Source organism: Phoenix dactylifera, chromosome 5 (genome assembly GCF_051530095.1).
Source record: "Phoenix dactylifera cultivar Ajwa chromosome 5, Ajwa_hap1_PhDact_Kaust_v1.1, whole genome shotgun sequence".
Taxonomy (NCBI): domain Eukaryota; kingdom Viridiplantae; phylum Streptophyta; class Magnoliopsida; order Arecales; family Arecaceae; genus Phoenix; species Phoenix dactylifera.
In genome coordinates, this window is record NC_143194.1 from 14968026 (window position 1) to 14980110 (window position 12085).

Genomic DNA, 12085 nt, shown 5'->3' on the forward strand with positions numbered 1-12085 from the left:
TGGGATAGGCATAGGACAAGTATAAAAGAGTTGGTTTAGATCAGAGTTTCGCAGTAGAAGTATGGTGGAGTAGAAGAAGACTAAGTATCCTTATTTATTAAAATTAAGGTGTATTAAGTTTCGAGGACAAAACTCTTTTAAGGAGGGAAGAATGTGAAGGCCCACTTGGGCACGTCCATTTGACTAGCTTAAGCTCGGCCTGCGGCGGGGGTTCACCTCGTATATCATCCAAGGAAGATTCCTGAGTCAGTTCCCTCCGTATATCAGCTCCTCTCCCTCCGACGATTTCGATCAGGATGAGGAGTCCTAGGGTTGTGGGGACACTAAGAGCTCCTCTATAAGAGCGAGCCCCCCACCATCGTCGAGTGTCATGATCCTTTTTTCTTTTTTTCTCCCTTCAAAATCACGGCATCTCATCACTGTGCTCATCGAAAAATAGGGCTGCCGGACATCGCCGGAGTCAAGGTAATGCCCTAGACTTTTCTCGTTTTTCTTTTTTTTCTTCCCACAACTAGAAATCACGATCGCCGGTAGAGAAAATGGCCGCCGGTCAAAAAACGGCCGAAAATCCACCGGCAAAAGGAGACCCTGTTTGCAGGGTGATTTAGTCATTGTCGTTACATGGATCAATACTCTAATGCATTCTACAACATCTAGTCGTGACATCCATTATATTATTTTTTCACTAAATTATTTCGGAGCTGAATATGTAATTAGAGAGGTCAATTTTATGGTGGATTGGCTGGCAGGCAGTGATGTTAGCTGTGGGTTTCATGTGGAATCCGTTATTTATACAGAGATTAATCTTCCACCTATATTTCTAGTTTAGGCTATGTTCGTGGTTTTTGGATGCTACATCGTTTTACGTTTTGTTGTTTCTTACTTATATTTGTTTTATTTTTCTTCCGTCTATTGTACCAAAAATAATAATAATTTTTTCTCTTTTAATTGTTAAATAATTATTTCATGCATGTAGATTGGGATATTGTGGCGTTAGATCAGCACCTGACCCCGCCCAAGCTAGGGTTCTTCCCGGACGGCTTCCCGCCCTTCCGCTCCTATCCACTGTTATCACGGTATCCGCCGACCCGATATCTCCCTCTCTCTCCCTCTCTCTCCCCACAAACAGTCGCCATGGCCTCTTTCTCCCCTCTCTACCAGCCCCGCTCGGCAGTCCGCATCAACTTCTCCTCTCTCCGGCGATGCCGCTGCCACCCTCTCTATTCCCTCCTCCCCACCTCCGCCTTCTCCAACCCTTATCATCGCCCCCCCATCTCCCCGCCCCCGCCACCCACCCCCAGATCTTCTCTCAATCCCCTCTTCCTTCGCTGCTTGTCTCCCGTGTCCAGCATCGCTTCTGTTCCCAGCCCCAACCCTTCTCCAAGTCTCTTCCGCCGCTTTGCCCGGTGTGCGGCCACCGCCGTGGCCTCCGAAGCCCCGCAAGAGTAAGCTTTTTCTTTAATATTTTCCAAATGTCTGTATATGCTTTTGAATAGAGCCACTGGAATTGAACGATTCTATTTATTGTGCATTCGTTATGGTTCAAGATTGTTCTTTTGTTCTATGCGTTATCTTGTGGTTATTCTGCCACCGTAAGCAAATATAAGTGACTTTTGAGTTCAATTTGTTTGGAATTGCTTGCATGGAGATCCGCACTTATTTAATTGGCATGAATTTAAATTTTAATTGCTAGAATTACACAAACTTGTACTTTTAAAATGCTGTAGTTTCTTTCATTTTGTATTGAAGACGATTTCTTTAGCTTGTTTAGGGTTGGAATTTTTTTCTTTTCTTTTTCTCCTCCCTGGAAGCATGCCAATAAGTCAAAATTATACATGGTTCATTTGACCTACAAAAGCATAGTTTCGTGCCTTCTTACTTGGACCGAAGGAGGTGGAGTAGAGAAGGTGGAGATGGAGATAGCTGTGGCATGCTATATTGATTGCAAACAGGAAGTTGCATCTTTAGAAAAGTTAAAAAGCGACCTATGATTGTTCTTGTGGGCCATGATGTTGAGAAATTGAAGGGCAAAACTTAGTTTCCAGAAGCAAGTGCAGGTGCAGGAAGTGACTCTCATAGAAAAAGAAAAAAGAGAGGAAATGCTTTGTAATTGGGTGCAGGGACGAGTCTCCTTTGAAGTGTATATGCCATGGTAGGTGGAAGATTCTTACTTTTGAGGAACAATATGAAGTGTTCTTGATCAAAAGTCATGATGCAGCCCAAATTTATTTAGTTGGAAACAAAGTGTTCCAAAGGAGAAAGCAGGAAGGAGCAAGATTATGCTCATTAACGTAAACAGTTTCTCCTTACAAGGTGCTGAAGGGAAGAGGATATCTTTAGAAATAACCCTTAGGAGAAAGGCTATTAGGTTCATCATAAAGTAGTAGTGGGACACCTTTTTTTTTTTTTTTTTGAGGTAGATGTATCTTTAACTTAGATGGGTTCTTTTTGCTCTAATTTCATTTGAGGGAAACTTTATGACAGCTTGGATTTGCTTGCTCTTGTATTTCTTTAAGTGGGTAAGCCAAGTAAGATTTTACTTTGAGTCCTTATTACTTCAATCATCAGTGGAGTAGTGGGACTCTATCAACCTACTACTATTTGTTAGACATATATTATCAGAATTTTATGTTGGGAATTTCTATAGAGGAGAATTTGTTTTTACTTGTTCTCATAGTTGATGGAAGAGGTCATTCCATGCTGCAAACATGCCGGAAAAGGTAAGTGTAGATTCAATCTGTGCTTTTCATGTGAGAAGATGCAATAAAGATAGAAGATTGCATTCTCATGGTGAAGTGTGGAATTTTGAATGCAAGTCACATATGGAGACTATGTGCTGATTTTCAGTTATTAGGCAGTCCTAATTTTCTAGGAAAAGGTCAGGTATCTGATTTTCTTGTATTTTTTAATCATTTTAGCACTGAATTTTGTGGGTTTCTGTGTCCTATTTTGAATAGGATTATAATCTGCAAAACCCACTTTAGATCTGGATTAGGTTAGGAATGATTTTAAATCATAAGACTAATGTTTTGGATTATTTTTTATGGCTTTCCATGTTGAGTTCCATTAGAATACATATTTTACTTTTTTATATGGGAGGGCTTAGGCCCTCCGTTTCCATCAAAAAAAAAAAACAAAAAACAAAGCTAGTCAATTTTATTGGGACTAGGAAGGTGTTATGAAGACTCTTTGTTCTTCTTAGAGTCCTAATTTGGAAATAATAGTGCCTTCTTTATGCGATTTTCTGCTTCTCTCCCACTCTCCCTCTTCTTTTTTTTGTTGATCTTCATGAACTCAGGGCTAATCTATAGCTTTTTGGAGCAGGTTATATTTTTCAGTTCTGAGACATTGAAAATAATACTAGAAAGTACAGATCTGAACTTGTTTTCGATGGGCTGTGTGGTAGCTCATATTGTTATTGCCTTTGGTTATTAATCAGGGAGTTTATATGGAGATTGAAGTTTAACAAAACATTTGTCAAAATGATATAATATATCGATGTAATGTTGATGACATTTCCATTTCGACTATTTTTGTGTGGATCTACATTATCATGATCCTAATATAAGTAATAACTCAACACCTATTGAGAACGGGGACAACAATCCAATTGCTGTCAAAGTTAAAAGTACACCAGACATGAGTGTACGGTAGAGAATTAGGCAGTTAGTGCCCCTACTTAGTATAGCTGCTACTGTACCCCTATACTATGCTAGAGTATCTAATATAACCATCAGTCCAGTATCTGCAAGAGAGAAAGAGCTACTGGCATGCATTGCTTTTGATCAAATGTAGGACTACCTTGATTGTTGCCATTCAGCTTCCATCAACATTGGAACCACCATTCTGATAATACCTATTGTCATAGCCATACCCACCATCATTGCTGTTAACTGTCTTAACATGATAATAATACATCATCGTTGTCATCCCATTAAATTTGACCCTCTTCATTAAAAATATGATTTAGATTTGTATTGTATGGTGTGGACACCTCAATGCTTGGACTTCCTCTTGCATGTATGTCATTAACCATTCATGAGAACAGGCATCAAAGTTGTAGTTGGATTTTGAGAAATATCAATACAATCCCTTCTGCATGTTTCATCATGAAATTATTACTTTAGGTATTGTATTTATGTTAATCTGTCGAGGAACTTGCGTAACTTGGCTCAAGTTGCGGGCCAAGCACAAGAATCTCAGTCCAAAGCCACCATTGACAAATGATGTTTTAATATATCCCAGTGATACTAGTAGCTGAAAAATAATTTTCTGGATAAATTGGAGATACTGTTGTATTACCTTTCCCTGGTATCTTGAACCGTTTGAACCAGAGACTCGATGAATATGGTCTAATTTCTAAAATACTGTAACCTTTGCTTAATCTTACTTTCTGGCATATTAGTCCTGCTGACCTGCTGTCAAAGGCATACTCCTAGTAGGGCCAGCACCATTTCCAGTAGTGCTACACACCATTCTGAATAGGGTCGACATCAAAGTAATTTTTGATCAATTTTTGGTACTTTCGGGTCAAAGGCAGTGTTCTAGAATTGACAATCTAGATTTATTTAGATATTAATTAGGTGCTTTTTTGATCCCTCAGTAAATAGTGATGTACAAATTCACAATCTAGATTGACTTAAGAGATCAATTCAGTATTTATTTGATTCCTCAGTAAACAGTGATATGTTGAGCCATTGGTAGCACCCCTTTGAGTAGCCTCAGTTGAAATCTTTGCTCCTTTTTGCTTTTCTTCCTATTTTTGAAATTTTAACTGTTCAGTCGATCTTCCACCTTCTTTGTTGAGCAGACCTCAATCGTAGTTGGTGGTAGAGCTTGAGGATTTGATCCTTTTGCACTAGTTATTATATTAAGTTGAAATCTATACTCTTTAGTTAATCCTCATGCATTTTTTAGTGTTTCTATTGGAATTCTATAAGCCAAGGTTCGTCATCTTGGTACCGGACCCCGTATCGGTTCCATTCTATTATAGTATCGGTATGTTCGGTATAGGGGCCGGTTCGGCATTACAAGTGTTGGTACGTCCTTCATACCATGTACCTATTCGATTTTGGTACAATACGGTACGGTCAGTACATACGACAAACCTTGCTTTGAGCCATTTCTTAAGATTGCCAATACACTAATGAGACAATAGATCAAAAGTATGAATAAAGAGAGAATATTTATGCTTTCATGTCTAGCAGTTGAATAGAAAATGGATATATTGGTCTCAAACAACATTTTTTAAGTGATCGCAGGGATTCTGGTTATGTCTCCAAGCTTGATACCATGAAGTGTGGCAATAGCCAAAAAATCATGAATTATGTGCAAACTAGGAGACTAGCTAAAGAATGTTCCTACAGGATTCTTGATCTTTGCTCACCAAAGATTTCAGGATAGGATGTAATAGGTATAAGGGGACGACAATAAACAACTACATTTAGCATATATTGTTGTGAAGTGATTTGTATGCTATCTAATTGGTTATTTGGACTACTTAAAGATTGATTAGACAAAACATAATCAGTGTGTGATCATATTGTCTTGCCCACCTACAAACTTACCACATTTGTGGATCAGCTTTATGGATTGCAGTATGTTCTACCAATCTCTGAGTACATCTAGCAACCTGCTTTTATCCTAGCTTTTATGTATACTATATTATTATTCAATATTATTACATCGCTATTTATGTTGTTAATTTCTAATTACGGAATAATATAAGTTATAGTTTTGTTGTACGAGTCATCTCTTATTGTGACTTGTTGCCTCCTATGGTGGAATTTAAGTTTTTCTAATAATCAGTTTTCAGTGCATTATTTGTGCATAAGATGTTTTCCCTTCAGATATGACATGTTAGAGGCTGGAATGTCATGCACAATTTGGTTAGTTTAAACTGGAATTCTGATCATTTGTATTTTATATGCTTTGTCTAGTCCAGTGTCAACTTCTGAGAACAATGATAAAGGACGTATTTACCATGAGACATATGGATGTCAAATGAATGTTAATGACATGGAGATAGTACTGTCTATCATGAAAAATGCAGGGTATGTAGAAGTTGTGAAGGAGCCTGAGAATGCAGAGGTCATATTTATTAACACCTGTGCCATCCGAGACAATGCTGAGCAAAAGGTCTGGCAGAGACTAAACTACTTCTGGTTTCTGAAAAGGGAATGGAAGACTAATGTTTCTGTTGGAAGATCACAGTCTCTGCGTCCGCCAAAGATTGTTGTTCTGGGATGCATGGCTGAGAGGTTGAAGGATAAAATACTTGATGCAGATAAAATGGTAGATGTAGTCTGTGGACCAGATGCTTATAGGGACTTGCCTCGCTTACTAGAAGAGGTTGACTATGGGCAAAAAGGAATCAATACGCTTCTCTCCCTTGAAGAAACTTATGCTGATATCAGTCCAGTAAGAATTCCAAGCAATTCAGTGACTGCATTTGTCTCAATAATGAGGGGATGCAATAATATGTGTTCATTTTGCATTGTTCCATTCACTAGAGGCAGAGAGAGATCTCGTCCGGTGTCTTCAATTGTTAGAGAAGTTGGTGAACTATGGAAAGAGGGTGTAAAAGAAGTAACTCTCCTTGGTCAAAATGTGAACAGTTATAATGATACTTCAGAAGCCAAAGAACCAGGATCAAATTGGAGACTTAGTGAAGGATTTTCCAGCGTGTGCAAAGTGAAGAATATGGGATTGCGGTTTTCTGATCTCTTGAATCGACTATCCTTGGAATTTCCGGAGATGCGCTTCAGATTTACATCACCACATCCAAAGGATTTTCCAGATGATTTATTGTTCTTAATGCGGGATAGGTATAATATCTGCAAAAATATTCATTTGCCAGCTCAAACAGGGAGTACCTCAGTGCTTGAAAGAATGCGTCGAGGTTATACCCGGGAGGCTTACATGGACCTTGTGCGCAAAATACGAGACATCGTTCCAGATGTAGGATTAAGTAGTGATTTTATATGTGGTAAGCCTTTTCCTTTTGCCTTTTAATTTTGAAGTTTCTAAATAATCGATTGTTGAATTTTAGTATGGTGTCTTTTCTTTTTGTCTTTTTTGGGTAGGCTGTTTTTATCTGATATCTGTCCTATCAAGTTAATGGACTATTGGATTGCTTGTATAAAGAAATACGTACACATAGATATATGAATGGTTGTATAGCTCTCTTGAACTTTCACGTCAGCACTTGCTTACATGGCTTCTGTTTTGTGCTGCACTCAATTTAATTATGGTGATAATTAAGTTTTTTAATCTTCGAACTTATTTCGTACCTTCTGGTATCGGAGCCTGAAGGGTCCATCAGCTTAAGCCCTAGTGAAAATTCAAACTTTTTTGCATTCAGAAGGATAATCTTGCTTCAAAATGTCTATTTCTAGAGCTAATCATTTTGTCATTTGCTATTGTTATTACCATACTCAAATGATGCTCAAAACAATTACTTCTCATAGTTCTTTTTTGTTATTATTGTTGCTTTTTTTCTGTGCCTGCGCCCGGGTGTGGGGAGGGTGTAAATGCATATGCTAAAAGTGTATTTTGTTTCTTTATTTGTAGAACTTTATCTATTCTACAATAAGAGCCTCTAGAACATTTGGAAGGAACAATACAAACCCTTATCTGCAAGTTTCTAACAAACCTTAAGCACTCTTTGATCATGAGCTTTCAAATTGTTGTGAAATCTCGGTCCGTTGCACCAGAACTCCTACCTGTCAGGGGAATGGGGTATTTGTCCCAAGTAACTGATGTAAATTTACATTGGGAGCATATGTAAAATATGAAGTATGGATTGGGGTTTAGACAAGCTTCTTTGATTACTACTTGGATTTTATATATCTGAGACTACCAGGTATAATGGATTATGATATGCTGTTTGCTTCAGATCTGACTTGTGGCTGGTTAAGGATGATAGTTAAACCAGGAACAATCATAAAAGTACACGAGGAAATAGTTGTTATCATCGAGTTTGTGTTGCACCGATCCTAATCAGACAATCATACTTTTTTTACTGATCAGTAGAATATCTTCGTAATGGAATAAAAATACTCTCAAAGTTAGCTGATGACGGGAACAAGGGTATGGAATTTATTGTGAATTCTCATCCTTGGTGTTTAATAAAAAATATCCTTTGTGTTTATGTTATGTAGATGCGCAGCATGTCAAATGTTTTAACTGAAAAAGTAGTGTAATCAATTTTTGCAATTGTATTTAGTGCTAATGTAAGTAATTGAGTCTAGTATTCAACAACACCAAGCACCAATGAGGCTCATCATTGTTGTTAATGCTGGTGCTCCAAAAGTGCTATTTTGATCGAATCCTGATGTTCTGTATCTGTGATATTCTTAAAGCTGGGCTTTCTAATTTTTGATTTTCTTATGTTATCTTGAATTTTCGATGAAATCAATGAGTAATGCCACATGAGATACAACCATAAAATTTGTTAGAAGAAAGGCAAGGAGAAAAATTACATATCTGAGTGAACTTGAGTTTGCTAGTTGTTTTAGCTTCAGATAATTCATCTTCATGTAAGACATGGTTTGGACAATGCTAGTCTTCACTAAAGATCATATTCAGTTTCTTTTAGCATGAAGAATGTCATGCTGATAGCTAAAGTGCATGCTCTTCTGAGGCCGCAAAAAATACCACATATCTTTCTATTCTTATTTTAGCGCATAAATATAACTAATGTGGGTCGTGAACACCCTGACATGAATTTTGGTGTAGAAAAGGAAAATTAAGATTTATTTGTGTAGTCTTTTTTTTATTTATTTGTTTAAGGATGAATTTTGGAGAGTCTAAAAGTCCTTGTATTGTCTGTTTATCTCTAAGTTCACAATCATAATTATTAGGAAAATTCATGTAAGGGCTACTCTATGCAAGCAGACAACTTGCATAGAGTAGATCACATAAAATAAAGCAGCTGCAAGTAATAATTCTTAGAGGGTTGTATGCAATCATGGCCTCAGTCTCTTCTGAGAGGATCGAATCAACTCCAGATGTACCATTAAGGGATGGTATAAATATTTTAAACATTATATGCATGCTTTTTCCATGGAAGTATCATGAACGAAGGTCCTAATATTCCGCTGCAAGTATCCGATGTTCATCTATTTATTCATCATGAGGAACCTCACGAGCTCTCTCTTTCTTCTCCCACGACCTCCCTCTCTCCCATGCTGTTCTCTCTTCTTCCACCGATCCAGTTGGATCTGGCAGCTTGTTTCCAAACAGACCCTTAGTGTTAAGTTCTTCAAGCCTGATAATAATGCGAACTATTCTATCCATGCACATGAAATATTTATGCTTAATTACCAATTTTAGAAATTTTGAGATCTATGAACAAACTAATGTCGAATGCATTTTGGGATCTGGTTGATATAAAGCTAAATCTGACTTTAGTTTAGATTTGAGGAATATGTGGGTAAAGAGAGAGAGGATAGGATTTTGATTTTAACCCATGATCAAGAGAGGAAGAACATAGCTGTATGGAACCTATCAGGTATTCTGAAAGAAACTGAAATTTCAAATCAATCTCATATTTAAAATTGTAAGAAAGTAATAGCCATTCAAAGTCAATGTAGCCAATTAAACGTTGAGGATAAGGATCTTGATCTGTCTAAGTTTGCGAAAGGAAAATATCTATATCAATGAGAGTGGTGTGGGGAGGCTCATCTCCTCTCTCTCTCTCTCTCTCACACACACACACACACACAGAAGCAAAATATATTTCTTAAGTAGATAGACCTTTGAGCATATCTAACTTAAAAACTTTTAGCAACCCGTCTGACTTTTAAGGCTTCCTGAAAAATAGTGATTTTAGTTCAAGAAAAAAGGAAACAGGAACAAAAAAGATCCCTTGTCATATTTGGTATCATAATTGCGTCACATACATACTTAAGGATCTATGTATTTGAAATGGAAAATAATTGGGGTAAATAAGAATATCCAATAAAGTACAGGAAGTAAGGTATCCAGTGGCCCAAGCCCAAGAATGCTGTTATATATTTACTTCTTCTACAGGAACATGTATGAAGCATGCCAGTGCACTTCACTGCATAATATACAATTTGTTCTTTATATCCTCAGAGAACCTGAGAATACAAATGATCATGGGAAAAGTTTTAGAAGAGTAGTGCTATGGGAATTTGAATGAAAAAACTACATGGAACCTCTAATATCATCAACTTTGACAGCGTAAAATGACACTGTGCTGACTGAACATGTTAATTCATTTTCTTGAAATACAAGAAGGTAATAGAGCCCACTATTTACATGGATCATGTCTTTTGTACTGCTTTTGGGTCCAAATAGAGAGTATTTGGAATATGGGTTCTTTTCTTAATAGGAAATGTATGGTAGCTAGATTTATTTTAATGTTGATTTTTGGAAGTCCTACTTTTCCATGGATTTCTATTAAGATCTTAAAACTATAGTAATTCTCAAATTATCTAATCTCATACAGGAGGTCTTCTCTCCATGTCAATAGTTATTTTTCAATATTTTTTAGCATCAGACCAATTCTTATTCTTAACCTATGGACTGTGTAGAACCGTACAGCACTGTCTAGAATGTCATCAAGTCCATTTTGAACTACCTGGAGTCAAATTTGAAGTGATCCAGGTTTGAGTGAACTTGGACATAGAACACCATATGTTACTTGTGAGACTTGTTTGTCTACTTCAAACGTTTGTGGCTTTTTCTACTTGACTTTCTTGTCCAGCTGATTCCTGTAAGATTCTATTCATTTATGTAAATCCTTCTCTTATATTACATGTTTTCTTTTCCTGTATGTATGCACGAAACATGGTTGAATAAATTGGCTAGACCTAGTAAAAGAAAAGGTTAAGATGACTTGGTGAAGTTTTTACAAAATAATCTCCTAGAGTTATATTTTTCGGCAGCAAATAGTAATTTTTCCTGAGCACATTTATCCACTATGCGATCATGTACTCTATTAATAGAGTTTTCTCTTTGGTTCTGTCAGGCTTTTGTGGAGAAACAGAGGAGGAACATGCTGATACCCTGAGTCTTGTAAGGGCTGTTGGATATGATATGGCATACATGTTTGCATATAGCATGAGGGAAAGAACTCATGCCCACAGAAATTACATAGATGATGTTCCTGACAGTGTCAAACAGAGGAGGCTGACTGAACTGATTGATGCCTTCCGTGAAAGCACCGGGCAGTTCTATGATTCTCAGGTGGGAACTGTTCAACTTGTTTTAGTTGAGGGACCCAATAAGAGGGCTCCTGAGACAGAACTGATTGGAAGGAGCGATAGAGGTCACAAAGTCTCCTTTCTTAATGTTCCTCTCCTGCACACAGTTGAGGCTGATGGAATGCGAAACCCAGAGGCTGGAGATTATGTGGAAGTCCGCATTTTGAAATCAACGAGGGCATCTTTGTCTGGAGAGGTGCTTGCACGCACAAGCTTGAGCATGTTTTATGAAAAAACTTTCGTGTCTTCTGGTGCAACTGCAAGGTAACTGATGAGATGGTGATCCATATTTTTGAGATGGTCGATCCTGTCAAATGGTGCTACTTCTTGCTGTCTATATGGAGAAGGGGACCGCAAGTCTGTTTACGGAGGATGTGAATCTAGTAGTTTGAGTAGTCCATTTTCAAACTCTTCCAAAGATTTAGAGGCACGATATAATCTCCTGAGGAATGATAGTGTTTGCAATCTAGCATCCTGGGGCTACTGTACTGCCATATGATACAGAGCTTGTACGTTCTTCTGCCAGGACATTTCGAGTTCAATTGATGAGAGCATAAAAATGTGATCTACATACCACTTAAATTAGTTTTATTGTTAACAGATGATGATAATATCGTCGAGTTAAATTGTATTTTGTGTTTCGCATAGTCTTATCGTAAATCAGAGATAAAATGCACATTTGGTACAGGTTTGGTTCAGGAAGATGCTTAACCCAAGCTCTGCGCACCCAATCTCGCCATATCCTAGTCGAACCCATCATTTATCAAACTCACAATTATGGGCAGCAGCCAGGCCTGACCATATTAGAGCGACACTTGGCGACCATCCACATGGAATGCACCAGAAACATC

General features: G+C 37.6%; 1 protein-coding gene across 5 annotated transcripts; it reads left to right on the plus strand.

The window, feature by feature from the left end:
- The first annotated feature begins 745 nt into the window (after positions 1 to 745).
- Positions 746 to 11879, plus strand: LOC103720985 (Methylthiotransferase). 5 transcript variants are annotated; one of them, XM_008810986.6, is made up of 3 exons: positions 746 to 1445; positions 5940 to 6988; positions 11000 to 11879. In XM_008810986.6, the coding sequence occupies exons 1-3, from the start codon at positions 967 to 969 to the stop codon at positions 11500 to 11502; spliced, it is 2031 nt and encodes a 676-aa protein (XP_008809208.2). In that variant the 5' UTR covers positions 746 to 966; the 3' UTR covers positions 11503 to 11879. The 5 variants fall into 5 exon arrangements, with proteins under 5 accessions (XP_008809208.2, XP_017701642.1, XP_088577824.1 ...); XM_017846153.5 differs by having other exon boundaries at positions 822 to 1445; positions 5945 to 6988; XM_088721698.2 differs by lacking the exon at positions 746 to 1445 and adding an exon at positions 1462 to 2720.
- Positions 11880 to 12085: the final 206 nt, after the last annotated feature.

Coding starts and splice junctions, on each gene's coding strand:
- LOC103720985 (XM_008810986.6), top strand. CDS start 967: ATGCATGTAGATTGGGATATTGTGGCGTTAGATCAGCACCTGACCCCG. Junction 1,446..5,939: donor GCCTCCGAAGCCCCGCAAGA/GTAAGCTTTTTC, acceptor TGCTTTGTCTAG/TCCAGTGTCAACTTCTGAGA. Junction 6,989..10,999: donor AAGTAGTGATTTTATATGTG/GTAAGCCTTTTC, acceptor TGGTTCTGTCAG/GCTTTTGTGGAGAAACAGAG.